Genomic DNA, 21,638 nt, shown 5'->3' on the forward strand with positions numbered 1-21,638 from the left:
CTCTCTCTCTCTCTCTCTCTCTGTTCATGTATCTCTCCGACTTATAGGTCTGGGATTCTCTCTCTTGGTCTCTGTCTGTACTCTTCAGAGAACAGCTCATAACTTGAGAGAGAAAGATAAAGCTCCTCATTTTTATTTGGGAGAGAATTTCTTTTAATAATCCAACCCTTTCATTTTTCTTTCAACCTTCTTTTCAAAAACACCTCTCTCTCTCTGTCTCTCTCTCTCTCTCTCTCTCGGTCCCTCTTTCTTTCTCTCTTTTCCTCCCACGTATACCAGACACTCTCCCTCTCTTCGTCTCGCTAACTTTTCAGACTGGACCTCGCCTCACCCCGCTGGGCGGCCCTGTCCACCCCAGCGTGGGCTTACGGAGGGCTCGCTGAAAGCGAACACAAACATCCAACACGGCATGAATGAGAAGGGGAGCGTGGGGAAGGGAAGAAAGAAATGAAACCACAATCACAAGCTTTGTCTCAGGATTAGGCCCTTTTAAAAGCCCTGTCTGTACTGTAGGTGCAGTTGCCAAGAGTAGGGGTGGAGGGGTGAGTTTGGGTGTAGAGGTCTCTAGGGGGGTTCCCCTAAAAAAAGAGGACCTACCCCCACCCCCCTCCTACAAAGAAACAGCCTCTTTGGGAAAGAGCCCCAGACATTCTGTCTTGAGTGAAGAGGAACAAGAGAGCGAGAGAGAGAGAGAGAGAGAGAGAGAGAGAGAGAGAGCGGGGGAGTGAGTGAGCGAGGGAGCGAGGGGAACGAGTGAAGGTTCCCGCCAGAGACAAGGAGTGCGAGCAGGGCGGGTGCTAACCAGTGTTCTTCGACACTGCCAACGGCTCTCACCTCTCGCCAACCATCAGCTACAGCTCGCTGAGCCGGGTGTGTCAGTGTGTGTATGAGTGTGTAAGAGAGTAAGAGAGAGGGAGGGAGAGAGAGAGAGAGAGAGAGAGAGAGAGAGAGGGAAAAAAGGCCTGTCTGTTTCGCTCTGATGCTCTGCAACCGACATCCATGCAGCGAGCAGCGAGTGGTGGTGTTAACGTTAGCTGCACAGTGCCCCCCACTCCCCCCCCATCCCCCTTTGAAGCGTGTACACCCTGTCTGAACCCATCCCCGAATCTGCAGAGAGAGAGAGAGAGAGAGAGAGAGGAAGAAGGAGAGAGAGAGGCTGCTGCAATGTACAGCAACAAAGACAAGACTCAAAGAACTCTCCCCTTGCATACAATAAGGGCGCTAAAGCACAGTGTGGGCCAGCTTGAACGCTATGGAGCATAGTTATTACGCATGTCTGGCCTGTTCCAAATTCAAATGTTTTGTTATGAACAATTTTTGGGGGTATAAATACTGAGCTTGATTGACCTTTGGTAACCAGAACTCATTGCAGACATGTTGCCAATTGTAGAATTTTTTACTCTACTTTCTATAATTACAGCACTGGAAAAAATGAAGAGACCACTGCACATTTTTCTGATGTCATCCTACGGTAAAATGTGTAGTGGTCGCTGTATATTTTGGTATGTTATTTTTCACACAGATACAGTGTATTCAGTGGCAAATCCGTACCATATTTATGGAGTCATCACATTGTCAGAACGATATGTTAATTTGCAAATTAATCCCATATACACAGAATTATCACCTTGTCAAAGTTTTGTAATTGCAAGGTGACAGTTGAAGATGTCACAGTGCCAAGTGTGCTATCTGCAGGGAGGCGCTGGTCGTTACGCGTCGGTGACACACACAACACGAGTGCACAAGTGCAGAATCTCCACTGTCAGACTGTGGTAAGGATCACTTGCTGAAAATGAGTACAGAGGCTGATGGTGGAAACTAGGCCTCTCGAAGAGACGATTTCCTCTGTTTCACAAGACATGGTGCACCATATATCAAGATAAGACAACATTCTGTGTATTGTTTTTTGTGCACGAGTATCATGTATTTGCATAATGGATTTATTTCAGAACTTGTCTTCAATGTAAAGTGTGTCAAACTCCTACACAGAAGTTATCATTTCTACTATTTCACAAGACATGTTTCAACATATGTCAGGATAAGTTGACATTATATGTTTTTTTTCATGAGCAACCTGTATGGTGGAAGTGTTAATCACCTGACATCAATCAAAATGGTGAAAAAAACTCCCACACAGAAGCGACAACTTCCTGTATTTCACAACACATGGTTCATTCACCATATCTCAAATTAAGACATAGGGGTTTACATGCACAGTTGATTTATTTCAGTTACATGTACAGTTGATTTATTTCATAATCTGACAATGTACCTTTGTCATAAACTGCCACACGGAAAAGATCGCTGACATTCACCAGGGATCATTTCAAAGATGCCAAGCTTGAATTTCTTTTCAAAGGGATAGACGCTGACATTTCCAAAGTCACATATTTTGCATTTCGATACTCATATACCAGCCCTCATAAAACATTCCATATCCTGACAACATCCACATAAAGGGTGCCTTTGTTACTGACCAGGTGTAAAAACCCCCTTGATGTTTCCCAAACCATTGCTAGCCAGGTGTACAAGCAAAGGCTTCCTTTCCTCCTTTTAGTTAATCCTTCAGCAGCTGAATGAGCTCAGAGGGAGAACAGATCACTATACCCTCAACACACAAGCCATGTTCCAAACCAGTCACTAACCAGACCTTACATGTGTAGTCTGACCTCGGTCATGTTTGGATAAAACCTTTTTCATCCTACATCCCCATCAACACACACACACACACACACACACACACACACACACACACAATGTCTATACTGATGATTGCACCACGACGGCACACAGATAATACCATTGGCTCTCGGCACATCATTAGATGCATCTAATCTGACTCAGCCTGGATCCAGATTACTGACCTCGAAAAAAAAAAAGCTTTGATTGTTTCAACAAAATGTATTTGCAAAGAACAAAATGTGCAGAGTGGGCCGGTGGTTAAAACCGTCACCCCTTGCGTCATCTATGGCCTTTTTCCCCTCCTTCCACTTGCCCTTTAGCAGTTTACGTGAACAAAGTGGACCAGATAGAAACAGAGTGTGATATTGGCGCCCATCCTAAAGCAATACGATCTAAGAATTGGTATCTATAACTTTGGTCGTCAATTTTCAAAGCAATAGGTTCCCATTTGGCACTAAGATGGTACCAAGTACATTGAAAATTGATGAAAAGAACCATACACCTGCATGGCAGGCCTACAAGTTGCATAGTGCAATATCAGACTTACCCAGCCTGTACTGACTGGCAATGCCAGATACACAGAGCATCATCGAAATGCCTTTAAAGACATTCTTTTAAGGTAAAAGAGCTAGTGCTGCTTTAAGCAACACAGACATGGGTTGCTACTACTGGACATGGGCCCATCTAAAGAAGCAGAGATAAGGACAAGCTCCCCCCCCCTCCACGGCACAGGAAATGAATCAATATTGTGTAGCGTTATGGATTAGGAGGCCGTTAGACTAATGCGTATCACAACAGGCCCTGAAATACTCCTAAGTGCTCGGCACGCTTATTGACTTTGATGCTCTGCGTCTTATTTCCTGATCATGTGATACCCTGGTGGTATCCATCCCTTGTCCGGTCTGGGTGTTATAGGCTGCCGAAAGAGAGAGAGAGAGCGAGAGAGATTCATATATGGCAAGAGAGACAGAAAGGAGAGAGGGAGAGACACAGACTAGGAGAGAGAGGCAAAGAGACAAAAGAGGAGAGAGAGAGAGAGAGAGAGAGAGAGAGAGGGAGCGCGTGGCTGCACTGCCTGAATGAAGGCGATCTCCATGAATCTCAGTTTGTGTCATCCGCCCTGTAGGGAGAGAGATGGATGGCCTCTTTTCTCCTTTCAGCGCATCGCGCCTAAAGTGCGCTAACGGAGCCGGCGAGCGTGCGGATGACTGAGTGGCACGGGGCGGGGGGTGGGGGGGAGGGGGGTCTCCTGACCGCCTGAGATTTTGAAGGAAAGACCCCGGGGCCGGGGGGGAACGAGAGGGGCGTGTTTGGAAGGGAAGGCATGAAAAGAACTTTCTAGAAGTCTCCTGGCTCTGTGCCGCCTGAGCAGAGATAACCCACTCTGCATCTGCATCTATTTTCTGCTTATTCCTCCCTCTCTCCCTCCCTCCCTCCCTTCTCCATCCTTTTAGGCGGGAGTCTCCTTTACCCGCGATCCACGACTTTCTTTCTGTCCGTAACCCTTCCACCCCTCCTCCCACAGTGCAGTGGGCTTTCCTTCCTTCATCTCCTACCACCTTGTCCTCTCTCTCTCTCTCTCTCTCTCTCTCTCTCTCAGTTTTATCCTCGGCTCTCCTCTCTCCCACTGCAGTGTTAATTATTGAGGCTATTTTACCCAGTCGCTGCTCTGCAAGCCTGGAGCCCCCCTGTCACAGATCTCCTCCCCTGCTCCAGGGGGACTTTGCTAGGGCTATATCCAGCCTTCCAGCTCCTGCCAGTCTAAGGACCGTCCAGTCCACCACTGTGAATCTACCGACCAGCATCAAGGGAACTACTGCACTGTCCAATCCTTTAAAGCCTTTATATCACACACACACACACACACATACACATACACACACACACACACACACACACACAAGCACACACACACGCCACAGTTCACTAAATGTGTATGCGTGTGGGTGTATGGAGTGTTTTTGGGTTTTTTCAAGACACTCACTTCTCACTTCATGTTGAAGAGGTGTCAGGCGAATACTAGTCATAAACGGGAAAATGTCTGTCTGAACGGGTTCCTATTGTCACCAGTCTAGCTCATGGCTGTGCGGTGAATAAACTGTTAAATCTCCAGGCAGTGCATGGAGCCAAGGGAGCAGGGGAGGGTGGCAGGAGGACTTGAGCCACCGGGGGAACACAAAAGATCTCAGGAGCTTAAGTAATGCCCATTGTTGCACGTACCAGACCGGACAGTTACCCCATCAATAATATATGTGCACTTTCTACTCTCCCAATATGAGTGCATGCATGTCTTGATAAGAAACTGTGTGTGTGTGTGTGTGTGTGTATGTGTGTGTGTTTGAAACACAGAGACAGAGAGAGAGAGAGAGAGAGAGAGAGAGAGAGAGAGAGAGAGAGAGAGAGAGAGAGAGAGAGAGCAAGAACTGCACAGTAAGAGGATTTCTCTCATCCATATTCACAGAAGACTCCCTCAGACCAAGAGTAAAATCCCTTCCCTTTTTTCCTCACTCCCAGTCTGGGGAAGGGGCACCATTCTTCAGTGCTAATGTCTAATGACCTCATTGAACACAGGGAACCCATTTCTGCTCCAACATTGCCAGTGGCAAGCCACAAAATGTGCAGAATTTCAACAAGCATAGAGAATGTGCAATTCAGGCATTATAAATATGCTTGACACGGTGCGAAGAGAAGGCACTGAACCTTAATCTCTAGCAAGGGAACCCCCAAAATGGTATACTTGCGGAGGGACATGAAGTTTGAAGTACACATACACATTAGCAGAAGCACAGGTTATTCTGTTGTCCTACGGTTCCCATATTGCCAACCGTCAACCCCCTCATGGAACAGTAAGTAAATCTAACGGAGATGCATTCCATTTTACTTAGTTTGACTGACACAGTGCCAATAACAGGTAACGGTGCACACGTGTGAGAAGTTCTAGTAGAATTCCCGTTGGAATACTTCAGAGAGTTAGCTGATTTTAAATATAATAGCCAAACCGTTTGGGTGAGGAAATCTACAGAGAAAGAGACGGTATAAAAGATGTTGGGTCTGCTGAATACCAAGGCAGGGTGGTGTTAGTAGTACATGTAATCATTGCACCGGCAATAACATAGCCTACAGAACACAATTTTAAACAAAAAACAGTTGCAGTTCAGAAATGTAAATAAACGAAACTCACGCAGCTCTTCACACGTCCAGGGAGAGCGCAAACGCGACCTGCAGCATCCCTGTCACTGCGAGCTCCTCGGCGCTTCTCTCGGGACGTCTTTCCGCTCTCGCAATCATTTTCTTTAGCGGAGATGCAACTTCACAACCTTTGCCGATCCCTGATTGCTAAACGAGCGTGCGCAACCTCATCACTCCGCAGCTGTGCGCGCAAGCTTCTATCGAACCCGTTAATTAAAACACGCGGAGTGTCACTTTCTATCTTTAAGTTCAAGTGTGGAGTGATAGCCTCTTCTCATCTGCCTTCGTGTTGCCTCCCAAGCTTTATCTGAGAGCGGTTTCCCAGCGCAGCGCGCCCATGTGACGGAGAGGCGGACAGCCTTGCAGTGCTGTGTGCTGTCAAGGTGCTGGCGATAAGAGCGCCATCCGATGGAGACACAGAAAAAGACAAATTGCAGTGTCACTTTTTTGGCATTGTTAGACGTCTAAAATAAGACAGGAAATACATTACATAGGGAGAAAGAAATGAGTTTTTTCATAAATGCTAAAGAATGTGGGGGGGGGGCTGAAAGAAAAGAAACTCATTTAGGAACATGTGCGGTGGTAAAGCCAAAGGTCCTGGCGCAGCGGCACTCATGTTTCATGATATGAAATTGGGACGAAGAAATTGCTCGCACTGTCAATTATAAGGAGGCGTGGCGCTTGATGAAATGTCCCAGATAAAATGTCATTTTCAGCTAACGTGGCCAGTGGTGTTCCAAATCTAAAGACCTGCTGCCAGTCAATGGAACTAGCAGGCTATTGTGTGTGTGTGTGTGTGTGTGTGTGTGTGTCTGTGTGTGTGTGTGTGTGTCTGTGTGTGTGTGTGTGTGTGTGTGTGTGTGTGTGTGTGAGGGAAAGGCATCTCCTTTGTCCAGATCTCATTGTGCCGTCTGCCATAAGACCATCTCTCACACAATGGAGGTCTACACAGTGAAGAGCCATAGGGATGGACCTGTCAGTCCAAATCAGTGTAGATGTGCTCAATATTTGGGAGAGAGGGATACCCCTCCGGCGGGTCAGCCCCACCCCACCCCACCCCACCCCATCTTTAAGGGTGAAAAGAAGGGGTGATTTCTGAGGGCAAGACGAAGAAGAGCTCACCCACACATAAGGTTGAGAAGAGGTGTGAAAATGACCCCAGAAACCCTCGAAGAAATCTCTTTCGCAGTACCCAACACTTCCAATGTGTGACCTATTTTATATCCTTATTTGACAAACCTCTCTCTCCCTTTCTCTCACTCGCTCTCTTTCTCTCTCTCTGTTAGCTTTCAAGTCTGTCCTTCTAACATAAAGCATTTGGCTTATCTTTTATTCATTCCCTGATAAATGTTTGTTGCCTGCTGTTTTTTGGTCTTGATGATGATTGTGTTTGCTTTGTGTTGTTGTGTATAGTGTGTGAATATGGATGTGGTAAACTCTTTCATTTCTGTCTGTCTGTGCATGTGTGTGTGTGTGTGTGTGTGTGTGTGTGTGTGTGTGTGTGTGTGTGTGTGTGTGTGTGTGTGTGTGTGTGTGTGAGTGAGTAAGTGTGTGAGAGAGAGAGAGAGAGAGAGAGAAAGAGAAAGAGAGATAGGGAGAGAGAACATAAGAGAAGGATGATCTATCTCAAACGTATTAGGATGAACATAAGAATATATCTCATGATAATAACATACCGCATCTACACTGGGGATCTCTCAATCAAACTCATTTGTATGTATGTTTGTGCACTGACAGAAGATAGGCTATACCATATAAATAAAGAGAATGCTCTTGTCGTTCCATCAGGGTCTCACGTGTGCAAGATGCATGAGTCTTCATCTATTCTACGCTGCCTGTAACACGCTGCTAACTTAACATTGCGCAAGTGTTTCCCATATTGGAAAAAAAAAACAGGCTGGTGCTATTTATAGCAGAAGTGAGTTTGGTCTCTCTCTCTCTCTCTCTCTCTGTATGTTGAAGAGGGGGCAGGCTTTTGCAGGGAGGGGGGTAACACAGGGGTTGTGTGTGATGTAATAAGAAGTGAAGTGCTCCCTGGTTGTGCAGTCAGGACCTCTAAAAGATTCATCACACACTTCTGGAGGGAGATGTGGGAACCGGCAGGAGGGAGAGGGAGAGCTGTGTGTGTGTGTGTGTGTGTGTGTGTGTGTGTGTGTGTGTGTGTGTGTGTGTGTGTGTGTGTGTGTGTGTGTGTGTGTGTGTGTATGTGTGTGTGTGTGTGTGTGTGTGTGTGTGTGTGTGTGTGTGTGTGTGTGTGTGTGTGTGTGTGTGAGGAGAGAGAGAGAGTGTGTGTGTGTGTGTGTGTGTGTGTGTGTGTGTGTGTGTGTGTGTGTGTGTGTGAGTGTGAGTGGGTGTCCTAGAGGAGATGGCTTTTAAGGGCTATTCTATAATGAATCAATCCAGCCCAAACGAGAGCAGAACCAAACCAGAGAAAAGTTGGTTGGACAGAGAGACAGACAGAGACAGAGGGGCCCCTTCAAATGTATTGCTGTGCTAGTTTCTAATCTTCCCTCATTTATCTAGCACATATGGAATATGTTACTGTGGTGTACAATACAGAGAATACATTGTGTATGCTTAATGTCTATCATGAACATTTTTTTATATAAAATATAGATGTATGCAGTTCTCATGAGTAATTACGAATGAAAATTTTTTTTATGAGAAATTCCGTTATTTGCCAGCAGGTGGCAGTAAAGCTCCATGTCTATTTACTATCGTCAGAGCCCGTCTATTAGACATTCTCTGCTATCGTTCTTCTCGCATGCAGTTACCGTGATGAGTAGGCTAGCGTAGGCCAGGGTTTGATAAACTGATCAACTTGGCAGTTACTTCAAACTTTTCAATTGATTGTTGGCAGATGCTCTTCGTGATAGAGCCACCAGAAATGAATTTGATAATGATGAGGATGGAGAAGACTAGCCTACTGTAGTCATATAATAGGTTTGCTCAATCATGACTTTTTCAGGAGTAGGCTAATGATGGAAAAGCCTATTGCCAATGTTTTTTTTAATAGGTTATATATATATTCTTTAGCAAGTGGGTTTTTGGTATGTTTGCATGGTATATACAACAACATATAAACTGTCTGGAATATGACAAAAGGGTGACTAGCAACCTAAGGAAAGTCCCCTCAGGATCGAGAGGGGGCAGTTGGGCTCACTTTGAACTCTCCCTTCAATCCCCCCTTACCGCCCCGCCATAGGCTACAACACACGAGCTTCAACGTGCTTTCCAGCATTACCACCACAGACTCAACTCCCAGGCACACTGGCGATACGCTGCCGTCTCGTTCTCCGTTAACTCACACAAAACAAGTGTTCTTACAGTGGATATCTAAAGCATGGGAAAGCATTACGTGGGCTGGACCGTTTCCGTACCTGACAGAGTCTGACTCAGTCTTTTTAATCTGTCCTCGTTACTGCTGTATGGATGAGGTCTCAGTGACTTGACTACTCGACTTCTCCCGTGTGATCAAGATCTCAGTTTCTCGTGTGGTAGCATATCGAACTCAAGGCTATTTGTGATACAATGGGGTGCTGCACTGGACGTTGTACTCTGATCTTCATCTGTACTTTTCAACTGGTGAGTAGATTTACAGTTGTCTTTACTAAAATGAGACGTTAACGGAAGTCCTGAAGAGTGAGCTTTGAGATGCCCTGCCTCTGTAGGTAGTAGGTACGTTATGTGGCTAACGTTACCGTTACTGACCGGCTGAGCTGCACAAGCTCTTTGTTATGATAGCTTTTGTCAGTGGGCTAATTGCGAAATTAATGAATGGGATTGACCAATCTTTTGAAACAACATACAGTTTTGTCTGACTTTGTCCGGTGATATGCTCTGTGAATGTTGTTATTAAAAAATTACACCGAGGACGGGTGGCTTGGACATATGTTTAAAGACTTTATCCGAAGAGCTCCCGCAGGACACTTAAGTGGCCCTCAAAGCAAGTCGTCGCCTTGATTTATGACAGGCCAGTCAGCTAGCTGGCCCTCAGATTTGTTTGTCACCTTTGGTGTTGGTGAGAAACCTGTTTTGAAACAGTTTTGCCAGATGTATGTACTAATTTAGGAGTGCATGACAGCTGAATTAGAGAAAGAACTTACGCGGTCGGACACTCGCTTGGGTTTCATTGTGCTGAATTTGCATGTCTGAAAATAAAATAGATACTGTCTAAACGAACAATCTTTTTAATTTCTTGGTTGTAAGACTGTAAATGAGTTGACTCATTCTATAGTAAATATACTATAGTCTATAGTTTACTCACATCACTTGGTTTGGTTATAACATGCTGTTATACGCAAAGTATCGTACTGTATATTAACCTGCCGCAAACGCACGTGGCAATCTGTCAAGCGTACAATAGTATGGACATCAGAGCTTGTCTGACGACGTGTCAAGGGTTAACTATTCCTGCGATACTATATACCTTCACAAATACATCAAGTAGGGCGTAAAGCTCCAGAAAACGTTTTATGTATTTGCACATAGGTATAAGAAATGCTTTGCATTAAAAAAAAAAGTCACATGCTTAAGGAGCAGATGGAGGACTTTGGCAAAGTCCATGAAATGTAGCCTAGCCTATTGCCTACTGCCTAGGTTTTAAAATAATGGTTTGAAAACAACGTTACTGACATGTCATAGGCCTATAACTTAAGACACATAGTGTGTTGGATGCGTTGGGAAATATTCACAGAGGAGCTTTTCAAATATTAATTTGAACCAGTTGAAGTCAGAAGTTTCTGTCTCCACTGTAAGGTTTTCCCCCTGTCTGAATCCTCTGCCTGCTTGAGAAATAATAATCAGGGCGTTAAGAGTCTTTGTGGAATGTAAGCCAGTGGCTGGTTTTAGTGTGCCTGGCTGGAGTCTCGCAGAAATTGTAATGAAAGACTACATGAGGACAAATGTAGCCTTCACAGAATTTGCTTCCTACTGGAGATTGTATGTCAATGTTCTGGAACTTTGGGGGTACTATACAGGTCTGTTGTATCAGTGTTATAAATCACTAGGCCTATATATATTTTTATTATTATTATTATTATTTTTAATTCAATATATTGAATATAGTGACATGTTATGGGGGGGGGGACTCTGAAACTGTGTGAATTTCATTTTGCCTCAGAGTGTAATGGTCTTTCTCAGCCTGAGATGTTGTTGAGAGTTGAGTGATGGCATTGTTTTTGAAACATGATCTCCATCAGAGATACAGCTGAGCTGCAGGCGTTGCTGTGCCCCCCATCACCTCTCCTCTCCTCTCCTCTCCTCTCCTTTTCTATTCTCTTTTCCTTTCCACTCTTCACCTCTCTCCTTTCTGCTCCTCTGTTCTTCTGTATTTTGCTACTCTCCCCTCTTCTCTTCTTTTATCTCCTCTCCTCTTCTCCTTCTCTTCCTTCTCTTCTCTACTCTCCTCCTCTCTCCTGCTCTCTCCTACCCTTACTTCCTCTCCTCTCCTCTCCTCCTCTCCTCTTCTGCTCCTGTGATGCCTGCTGCCTCTTCGTGTCCTGTCACTCATCAGACCTTCCCAGAATCCCCTCTGACAGGGGCATTAAGGCCCGCTGACGTCTGTTGCCCCCAGGGGCAATGATGTCAAACGCCCATCTAACACTGAGAGCCATAGAACGAGTTCACACAGACACACACACATGTACACACACACACACACACACATGTACACACACACTCACTCACCAACACACACTTACACTCACAAACACACACACACACACACACACACAATAGCATACTGTGCATACATTTGCTTGTGGCCATGCGGACAGACACAAACAACATACACACACACATACAAACACATACACACTGGCTGAAATTGTAGGCTATATAAATCACATTGATGACATCATTTGTTGGCTAACCCTTACTGATGAATTAACGTAGAGTTTTGCACTTTTGGCCATCTAGATGTCGTTTTCATTGATCAAGGAACATTCGAATCATGTACAACTAACACCCAATGTCACACACAGAGTGCAGAACAATATTCCATTCAGAAGTAGCAAAATGTTTTCTGCTGATAACTGCCCATAGATATATACAGTATAACTGCCATGCTGTATAGCCAAAAGGCATAGAAAGGAACGGGAACAAATACTTACAAAAGGATACCTGACCCTTACCCACTGGAAACTGCAGCGGTTAAGCAACAGACCGAACATTTACGAAAAATACCGAGTTTTTCCTGTCAGTATGGGGCACGGGGGCAAAGAATAGCAATTAACACGTTATTTTGTTAACTTCACCATGTTTAATACAAAATACGTATCTGAACTTTCTGAACTTCTGAGCCTCTTCAGACCTCTTGACCTCAGTTATCGTTGTTCATTCCCTGTGATGTCTTCATTGGGGAGTCCGTCTCCTTGGGGGACGATGTGTCAGGACCTACTCAAGCTCTTGTCTCATCTCACCAGCTCATTCACCACCATGAACGTCAATATGGAGGAGCCACTTCTCTTTTCTCTCTCTCTTGTACAGGATGCAAACATACACACACACTCACACACACACACACACACACACACATACACACATAAACACACACACATACACATACACATACACATACACATACACACATACACATACACACACACACACACACACACACACACACACACACACACACACACACACACACAAACAAACAAGCAAACACGCGCGCACGCACACACACACACACACACAACCTATTGTCTCTCTCTATCTGTATTTCTCTCTCATACACACACATGCACACATACTCTCTTTCTCTCACTCGCTTACACACACACACACACACACACACACACACACACACACACACACACACACACACATACTCACTCACACAAACACACACGGTATATAAGAGAAGAGAAATACCTTCCTGCCCCCTCATATTTCTCTCTCCCTCCCTCCCTCCCTCCCTCTCTCCTCTCTCACAAGAGATTGGTATGGGCGTGTGTAATGGTTAAGGAAGTGTATCCTGCAGCCATAAGGAGGCTGGGGCTGAGAGATGACTAAGAGCAGAGGTTTCGGTCACTTCCACTAGAAAGCCGACTCATGGCGGAGCCCACACCATGACTCAGCCTCTCCCGACATGGGCAGCACCTTGCCTTTCAGGCGCATTTCACAGTAACATTCTCACCGCAGCTCTTGCGTAAGACCTTTACAGTAAAAAAGCAAGAGAGCACATCCAAGTGGGGAAAATCAGATATCAGATTTTTTATTTGTTGTCATTCTTTTTTGCAATCATCATCATCCCTCTGTTCTTCCTTGTCTGGTTCAGTTCCTCCTCCTCTTCTCTCTCCTCTCTCCTGTCCTTCATCTTCTTCCTTGTCATTTCCCTCTGTTCACCTCTTTTCCCCCCCTCGTTTATCTACTCTTTCCTTCCTTGGAGGGGGATGGGGGTGGGGGGTGGTAAGCAAGAGATGTACACACCTGTTTCTCCTGCGGGGTCTGGCCCCTGGAATGTTGCCCTACTCTGGGAAAACTCTGCTGAGGGAGGGGGGAGTGGGAACCAGAGACTCCACTGAGGAATTCACACCTCAGCAAAAACACTCCCCTCCCAGCACTACCAGTGCTGCTGCTGACACCAATACAGATGTTTGTGTGTGTGTGTGTGTGTGTGTGTGTGTGTGTGTGTGTGTGCGTGTGTGTGTGCGTGCTGTGTGTGAGTTCAACTTCTCCCCTCTTGAGTGCGGAGCCACACCTGCTTTCCTCCTCTGCTCCTCCTCTTCCTCCCCGTGGCTCATTAGACAAACACAGAAGAGGAGTTTGTTAAAGAGGCATAAAGCTGTCGACGCTTCACTTTTAAAAAGCCCCGCAAGACCCATCAACTCTTTTCCTGTTCTCCTGTTTGAACTCTCCCAGCCAGGGTCACCTTCACATGCACTCTCTGTGAGGTTAGCCCGCACGTGAAATCTCACAGACGCTTCCAATATGGGGACAGAGCTATGATGTTGTTTGTAATCAGTCGCAACCCATTAAAGTTTTGTTAATTGCTTAGGGATGTTGCTTTGCTATGTTTTGGGAGATATTGCTGGGAGTCTGCGGGGTAGTTCATGTTTCAGTTGGGGGGGGGGGCAGATGTGGATTCTCACAAAGTCCCCTCGTAATTTACACCCTGTGATCAGCTTTGAAAGGTTAACTGTTCAGAAAGATGGTGCCATGAGCCTTCGAGTCTTAAACTGATGCTCTAGCTTTTAGGAAAGATAAGGTCATGTTTCAAACTCATCCTAATTCGTTGAGAGGGTCTGATGACTCTCTGCAACTAGTTAGCCCCGTGCTTAAGAATCCTATAACGTTTGAATACCATTCCAAACAATGCTTGAGCCTCCGTCAGCATATTCTCAGCACGTCTTAATTGGGCCTGTCACAAACGGATGAGTTTCTCAGGCCATTGTTCTATCATTTGGCATGTGTAATTGAATTGTGGCCAGTCGAGCACCGACAACAGACAAAAAGAAATGCGAGTAATATCCTGGCAGAGGCAGGATAATGAGGTTTTATTGATTAAAAAAACAGAAATCCCTCTTCGGTCTTAGCCGGCCCCTTAGATCGCCGTCTCTATTGAATCGCCTTGGGAACATCGGCCTAGAGGCTGCTTTGTTGTGGCATTTCCCCACTAATAAAATTCATTGACTTAACTGTTTGTTTTTTTTTCAACCACGGTGTTCTTTTTTATCCGGGCTCTTCCACAGCGAGGCTTATTTTCAGGCAGTCATGGTGCCTTTTCAATGGCTGTTACACAAACTGACACTTACAGACACAGACGCATACACACACAAGGCACACACAGTAAAAGCCATTCCCTTTCCCCTAAACACACACACACACACACACACACACACACTGTCCCAATTTTTGAGTTTGAATTTTATGATGAGAGTTCTATTTGTACTGAGAAGGACAAAATGATCTTTCAGCAAATGGCACAGGGACACGCTAATGGAGAGAGAGAGATCGTGTGAAAGGTGGTGAAGACAGGAGTAAAGATGGGGTGCTGAAGTGGAGGTGTGAGTGTTGGGGGGGGGGGGGCGCAGGGTGTTGTTGCGGGAGAAAAGGAGCCGGTGTGAACCGTTGCCGTGAGTGTTGCCGTGTCGGGGGGAGTGTGAAAGTGAAAGTGACGCAGTGCTGAGCGGGGTCGATAAAGGAGGTGATTGATGGACGAGGCCTTTTAATTGGACAGTGTGGCTTTGTCCACACAGTGAACAGAGGAGGAGTGTGTGTGTGTGTGGGGGGGGGGGGGGGGGGGGGGTTACTGAAGGTCTGGAGTAATGAGACTTTGGGTGTGTGGGGGAGCACATCATGTTTCCTTTGCAGAGACAGAGATGAACACTTACTCTGACAAAGAGGGAAACACACACACACACACACATACACACAAAGATATACAGAGGCACAGACAAACACAGAGGGGCAAATACATGGACACAAATGAGCACATGCACACACTCACACACACACACACACACACACACACACACACACACACACACACAATACAATACAAACAAAGTTAGCATGTGCCAACACAAACCCACCCTGTCATACACTGGCAGACATAAAGTACACACCCACACACATAACCACAGATATGCAAACCCACTCACACACGTGCACACACATGTTCAGCACAGTGCTAAAGTGTACGTCTGACAGTAGGAAGCACAACTGTGTAAGCACACCTGCACAAACCACAGTTTTTCCTTGCAGTAACACTCCCTTACACACACACACACACACACACACACACACATAGAGAGACACAACGGAACTGACAGGGCAGCCTGTCTGCTCTGTCTGTAGGCAGACTACAGATTGTCATCATACATTTCCAGTCCTCAGTCCCCCACAGCAACCCCTCCCCCTCCCATTGGGAAGGCAGCAGTTGGCACTGCGGTTAGAATCAACAGCCAAGCCCCGGCGAGACGGCGCGGGGTGAAGAGGTGGCTGATGGGACGGGGACTTGGCTGGGTCCAAAAGGGAAGGGCCGCCGCACCGTGCGCTGAACAGGAGAGTGGAAGAACGAGGGAAGAGAGAGAGAGTGAAGAGGAGGTGGAGGAGGAGGAGGAGTGTTTCTTCCGCTCGGTCAGAAGTGTGGTGTTTTCACCTTTCACGTCAGATTATATTTTAGCTTTTATCCAACGCGACCTATAGCACAAATGTGTTATTAGTGAAATATTAAATGAATGAATGTATATATATATATACACATGCTCAGCTGTGACGGAGCTCACACACACACTACGGCTTATTCCACGTCCTGATGCACCGAGCTGCACACTGCACCACCCTTTGGGCAACAGCATCTGCTGGCTGAATGCATGACAGTAAAATGTCACCACAAGAGACGAGACGAGACGAGCAAGGGAGCGCAGAGGAGAGAGATCAAGAGGAGTTGCTCTGGAGCTCCGCTCAGCTGGTGGAGAAATCAAGGTCACCAGTTTGCCACTTGAGAGAGGAGGGAGTCTACCTACTGACACACTGTATTATACTGCTCAGGTCAAGACATGCAAATGAGTTTGTTATGATGTGCCAAGGAGGCAGTTTGAGAGAGATGCCATTACTTATGTGTGGTCTCATTGCACCCCTCCTCGACTCTGCTGAAGGAGTGTGTGTGTGTGTGTGGTGTGTGTGTGGGGGGGAGTGCATTATGGAAGGAGAGCTCCACAGTGATAGGACCCCTGGCCCAGCACCACTGGCCCTGTCCTGCTGTATATCTCCTCTCCCATTTCCCCTTCGCATTCAGAGCATCAGTTTGTCATGGCCACAGCGCCCGCGTAGCCCCACTGCCATCGCCGCTTCTGGATGATGAATATGTATGAGCCGAGGAGCGCACACATCCCAGTGCGCGCACACACACACACACACACACACACACACACACACAAAAGCGCTCACACACACACACACACACACAAGCACACATGCGTACACACACACGAAAACACCTACATCAACAAGAGCACGCAAACACCCACCCACACACATACAAAGTCATGAATGCACCCACATTCACTCACACACCCATTGACACACACAAATGATGTGCACACACAGATGCACAGTAAGAACTAAATAAATCAGTACGCACACACACACACACCATTTCACAACACAATGCAAGCCCAAGCAGTGAGATAAACAGCGCTGTCTCCATATGCTGATATCTCAGCTTATCATTAATGCGTCCCTACTGTCATTAGCCATAATTACTGCAGCTGGGCTGAATTGGAATGAGACACGTACTCACACACACACACACACACACACACACACACACACACACACACACACACACACACACATGTGCGCTGAGAAGTAGATAGAGCTGTCTTGCCTCAGTCAGACTAATGCTGGGACAGGGAGGTAACACCAGTGGGGGTTGTGTGTGTATGTGTGTGTTTCTTATACATGGTGGGTGCAAGTGTTTGGAGGGCAGAGACATTATTATACAGTATGTGTATATGGGTTTTTAGCAGATCAGTGTACGTGTGTGTAGAGCAGACATTGTGTGTGTGTGCGTTAGTGTGTGTGTGTAATGTGAGCGAGGGTTAATAACGGTGCCATAACTCACCTGGGGAGGCTGCGGCGGGGAGTGATGAAGCACCGGCCGCCCTGATGAGCCACACACGCGGAACACAGGCACCAGCCGCCGCCTTCTGGAAGCGGAACATTTGTTGTGCGTTCTGCCCTCTGTGTAGAACGCCTGACATCCATTAGACCGCAGGGACGATTGAGATTAATCACGTGACTGCTGTGTGTGTGTGTCTGTCTGTCTCTCTGCACTATTGTGTGTGTTTTTGTTTACGTACTGAGACATCTGCCGAGGTCCCCAGGTTCATGAGCGTGTGTTAAATTGATAAAAATCCCTCTCCTTGGCGGCGACAAGGCCATCTGCGATGCGGTGAGGGAAGAGGGAAGGCGCGGCGTTTGGGCGGAGACTGACTGGGCGCGCCGCGTCCTTGCCTCTCCGGACCCTGTGGCTCGGCTGCTGAGATAACTTCCCATGAGGCCGTGCGGCCGGGCGGGCGGACGGGCTGGAAGGCAGCGTGCCGCGTCCAAGAGCCGGGGGAACATTGTAGCTCCACGATTATTCATGTGCTCCCCGTTTTCTCTCATTCTTGGGGATGTATCTGTGATGGTGTGAGCGTTGCCGAACATGATTAAAAGGCACATACACACACACACACTGCTCATGCAGACAGCGAGGAGTGTCAGCAAGTGTGTGAAATGGTGAAATAAAATTCTGTTTTATCACCTCTGGGACAGAAGGTGCCTCTGTGTGTGTGTGTGTGTGTGTGTGTGTCTGCAGGAATGAGTTGCCTTCTATATCACTATCTGTGCAAAGCTTACAGGGTTGTTGTGGAATTGGTTCCTTTGTGGGGTAGTTCCCGTTAGTCCCTGTGTGTTCTTTGTGGAGGGCTTTTGGGATTGCTGCAGTGTTTTCCAAAGGGATTTCACTTCACAACAATGTGTGTCGATGAGACAAATGGAAATGGTCTCTCTCGCCCTCTCTCTCTCTCTCTCGCTCACTTTCTTTCTCTCTCACCCACTTTGCCTCCCTCTCTCTGCAACCTTCCTTGTTCCTACTAGCACAAAAACACACACACGAAACCAAGCCTACAAAAAATGTTATCAACTGCAGGAGGAATTTCACCAAAGGTCACCTTCAGCTCCTGGTGATTGTGATTGTGTGGGGACCCCTTGCTGGGTAGATTGCGCTGCAAACTGCCACTGGCGTTGATTACAAAGCAAAGCAAAGCTGCTCTCACCCCTGTCAGACCCTGTGTGTGATTGACGGCAGTCTAATGGGATGGCCTTTCCGACCATATTAGCGATGTCTATCGTCTGTCTCGCTTACTTTACATGGCCTTGAGAAGCGCCTTAAGGTGGAGTATTTGCGATTGTAATTCTAAAGGCGTGTTGGGATGTTTTGGAGAATATCTGCGATATTGTGGATTCTCTGCACGTTGTAGCAGGTAGCCTAGCATGTAGTTTACTCAGAGGGGCAAAGCTGGTATCTGAGACAATTGCAAAATAAAAAGCAAAATGTTGTCGCACTTGAACAGCCAATAAACCAGGATAAAGTTCTGTGTAAATCATGGCCAAGATGCACTTTTCTGCCTGAGCAGAAGGACGTTGGGGGGGGGGGGGGGGGTGTTGTTGTTTGGCCTCTGAGTTTTTAGACTCACTCTCTTTTGCCAAAACTGCTGATAACACCTTTAAGCCAAAACATGTTTGCCTCTTAATTAGTCTGTCTCCAAAGTAGTTTCTTGGATCGGAGAAAGTGTCCCAGTTGCCCGTTTTGATTCAGACCTCAAACTATTGGAAAGACTTATTTACACGGAAGTAAGATGAGGGAAGAGCAGATACGCTGTGATCATATTAAGAACAGAAACAGAAAAGAGGAAAGTGTGAGATGGCTCAAATTCAAAGGTAGCAAACCGGGCTGGGTCCGTTGCCAAAGGCAGACATGATTCCTCCTTGGATCCATTCTAACAGTGGATGCACAGCCTGTCACAAGAGTAAACACACACACATACACACACACGTTAGACTACTTCCAGTGTCCAGAAAAATGAGGGAAATTGCGTGTGCAGGTGAGGGTGGGCTGTGAAAAGGCCCATAACATGACAATCACTATCTTTCAGCCTGTCATTGCTTCAAGCTTCACAGCACCACCCGCTATCCTGCTCATCAACGTCACACTCTGTTGTTTTGGGATGACCCCTGCTTTCATACTGGCCAGACATTCTACATTTGAAAAACAAACAACAACAAAAAAAATGGCATGTTGTCAACTTCACTTGAGGAAAATGACAGGCAGAGAAAAACACTCATCCGACCTTGGGTGACCTTTAGTCTTGATTTCCAGCTTCCATTAGTGGATCGTCCTTCAGGCTCCGCGGCAGCAGCATATCAAGAGCTGGAGAACAAACGAGCTGGGAGATGAATGGAGCGAGGGAGGGAGGGAGGGATGTTGTCTTTTCTAAAGCACCTTGTGGATGCTTATGGGACTTCTCTCTCCAACATAATTGTGAAATAGGGGACATTTCTCCCTTTCCTCCAGAATTGTGGGTCATACCCCCCCCCCCCACCACCACCCTTTTGTCTCGTGTTCCAAATTAATGATCTTGTTTGTCCACATGTGCGGTCCTCTGCTTCTTCAAGGTAGGCACAGTATTTGTGATGCTGCAGTCAATATAGCTAGCCTATTCCTCTTGCTTTGTGTCGGCGTGGTCATTTATCCTCATCTGCGGACCATGGTTTTAGATTCACAGCTGCACACAACATGGATGACATGCGGTGATATGCTATCTGTGCAGCTTTGTTATTGAGTGCTGCAGCAGGCCCCAATCCTTCTTAGCAGCCGATCTATACAAGGTGACTCTCGGTCCAGCGGAATGACTCCACCAGAATAAGAGAGAGACATGGAAGTCACGATGACCCCAGGAAGAGGCACTTCATTTGGGCCGGAGTTTGATTTATGTTCATCTTTGTTATCTGAAACACACACACACACACACACACACATACATACACACACACACACACACACACACACACACACATACACACATACACACATACACACACTAGTCATGGTCTAAAAAAAGAAGTTCAAAGACATGGAAAAAAGCTTTTTTCCTGCACAGCCAGGAAGAGAATTTCTCAGTTCAACTCATTTGTTTTATCATGAAACAAGACCTGTGATGGCCTCTTGCCTTCACAACCCACCATTTCCTGGCAATAAATGTTAGTGTATGATGTATTTTTCTCTCTCTCTCTCTCTCTCTCTCTCTCTCTCTCTCTCTCTCTGTGTCTCTCTCTGCACCCCTTCTCTGATTAGTCTGTGGAGTAGTAGCCTGAATGTGTTTGAATTATTGATTGGATTCTGTGATTCATCATTTGGACGCTGGTCTCAGGAGGAGGCTGAGCAGAGGGGGGCGTTAAGAGCCTCGATCCCAACACTACCCCACCACCAATTATGAGACTGAGACAATTATGAGGCTGGAGAGCTCTCTCTCTCTCTCTCTCTGTCTTTCTCTCTGTTCCTCTCTTTGTACCCCCCTTTCTCTACCTCCATTTACCCCTCTCTACGGGTGAGGGTCTCATTCTCTGTTTTGTACCCGTAAGCATTTCCTGACACAGGATCCCATCCCAAGGGTTGGTTACTATGGTAACTGCCTAAAATACAACCTTAGAACGAAAAAAAAAACCCTGGCAGGGGGATGAAGTGGTTGGGTGTTGGGTTGAGGGGTTCTTATGCTAAAAAAGAGCCCAGGAGAGGGTAGACCAAGCGAATGTGAACGCATCAGGAACACTGTTTGTGGGGTGCGGGGGGAGAGGAGTTAGCACTCCAACGCAGCATGCATTATTCCATGCTGGAAGTGGTTGCCCCCACGTCTCGGCTGAATAGCCCCCAAAACAATGAATATGAAACGTGTTTGCTGTTCAGCTAGACCTGATGGCGTCTGAGAGGAGATGGGATGCTCATGTCAGCATTTCACTGGTTGGAGGGTTAGTCGCAAAATCTCAAGGAAATTATGTGTATCCAGGGCCTGATGCTTTAGTTAAAAACAGATTGATTTGCAGGATAGAGGTTAGTCATATCTGCATAATCTCCAGGTAATACTAATAACCAGGTGTTTAGACTTCACGGTTAACTGTATCGCCTTCAAGAAGACATGTTAATTTGAAGGATATAGTCTTGAAGGAGCAGGTTATTGGGCTTGAATATATCAGGGGTTGAAGATTCAGACCCA

The 21,638-nt window shown here is 46.4% G+C and overlaps 1 protein-coding gene across 2 annotated transcripts in view; it reads left to right on the forward strand.

Moving 5' to 3' along the window:
- Nucleotides 1–8,999: 8,999 nt before the first annotated feature.
- The window catches only part of nkain4 (sodium/potassium transporting ATPase interacting 4), a 64,374-nt gene continuing 51,735 nt past the window's right edge, over nucleotides 9,000–21,638 (forward strand). Inside the window, exon 1 of one of the 2 annotated variants that reach the window (XM_062540721.1) lies at nucleotides 9,000–9,456. In XM_062540721.1, coding sequence (XP_062396705.1) covers nucleotides 9,403–9,456 — 54 coding nt within the window. In that variant the 5' untranslated portion in view covers nucleotides 9,000–9,402. The remainder of the gene's footprint in view (nucleotides 9,457–21,638) is intronic. The other variant, XM_062540720.1, reaches the window with a different exon arrangement.

This window comes from Sardina pilchardus, chromosome 7 (assembly GCF_963854185.1).
Source record: "Sardina pilchardus chromosome 7, fSarPil1.1, whole genome shotgun sequence".
NCBI classification, from domain to species: Eukaryota; Metazoa; Chordata; class Actinopteri; order Clupeiformes; family Clupeidae; genus Sardina; species Sardina pilchardus.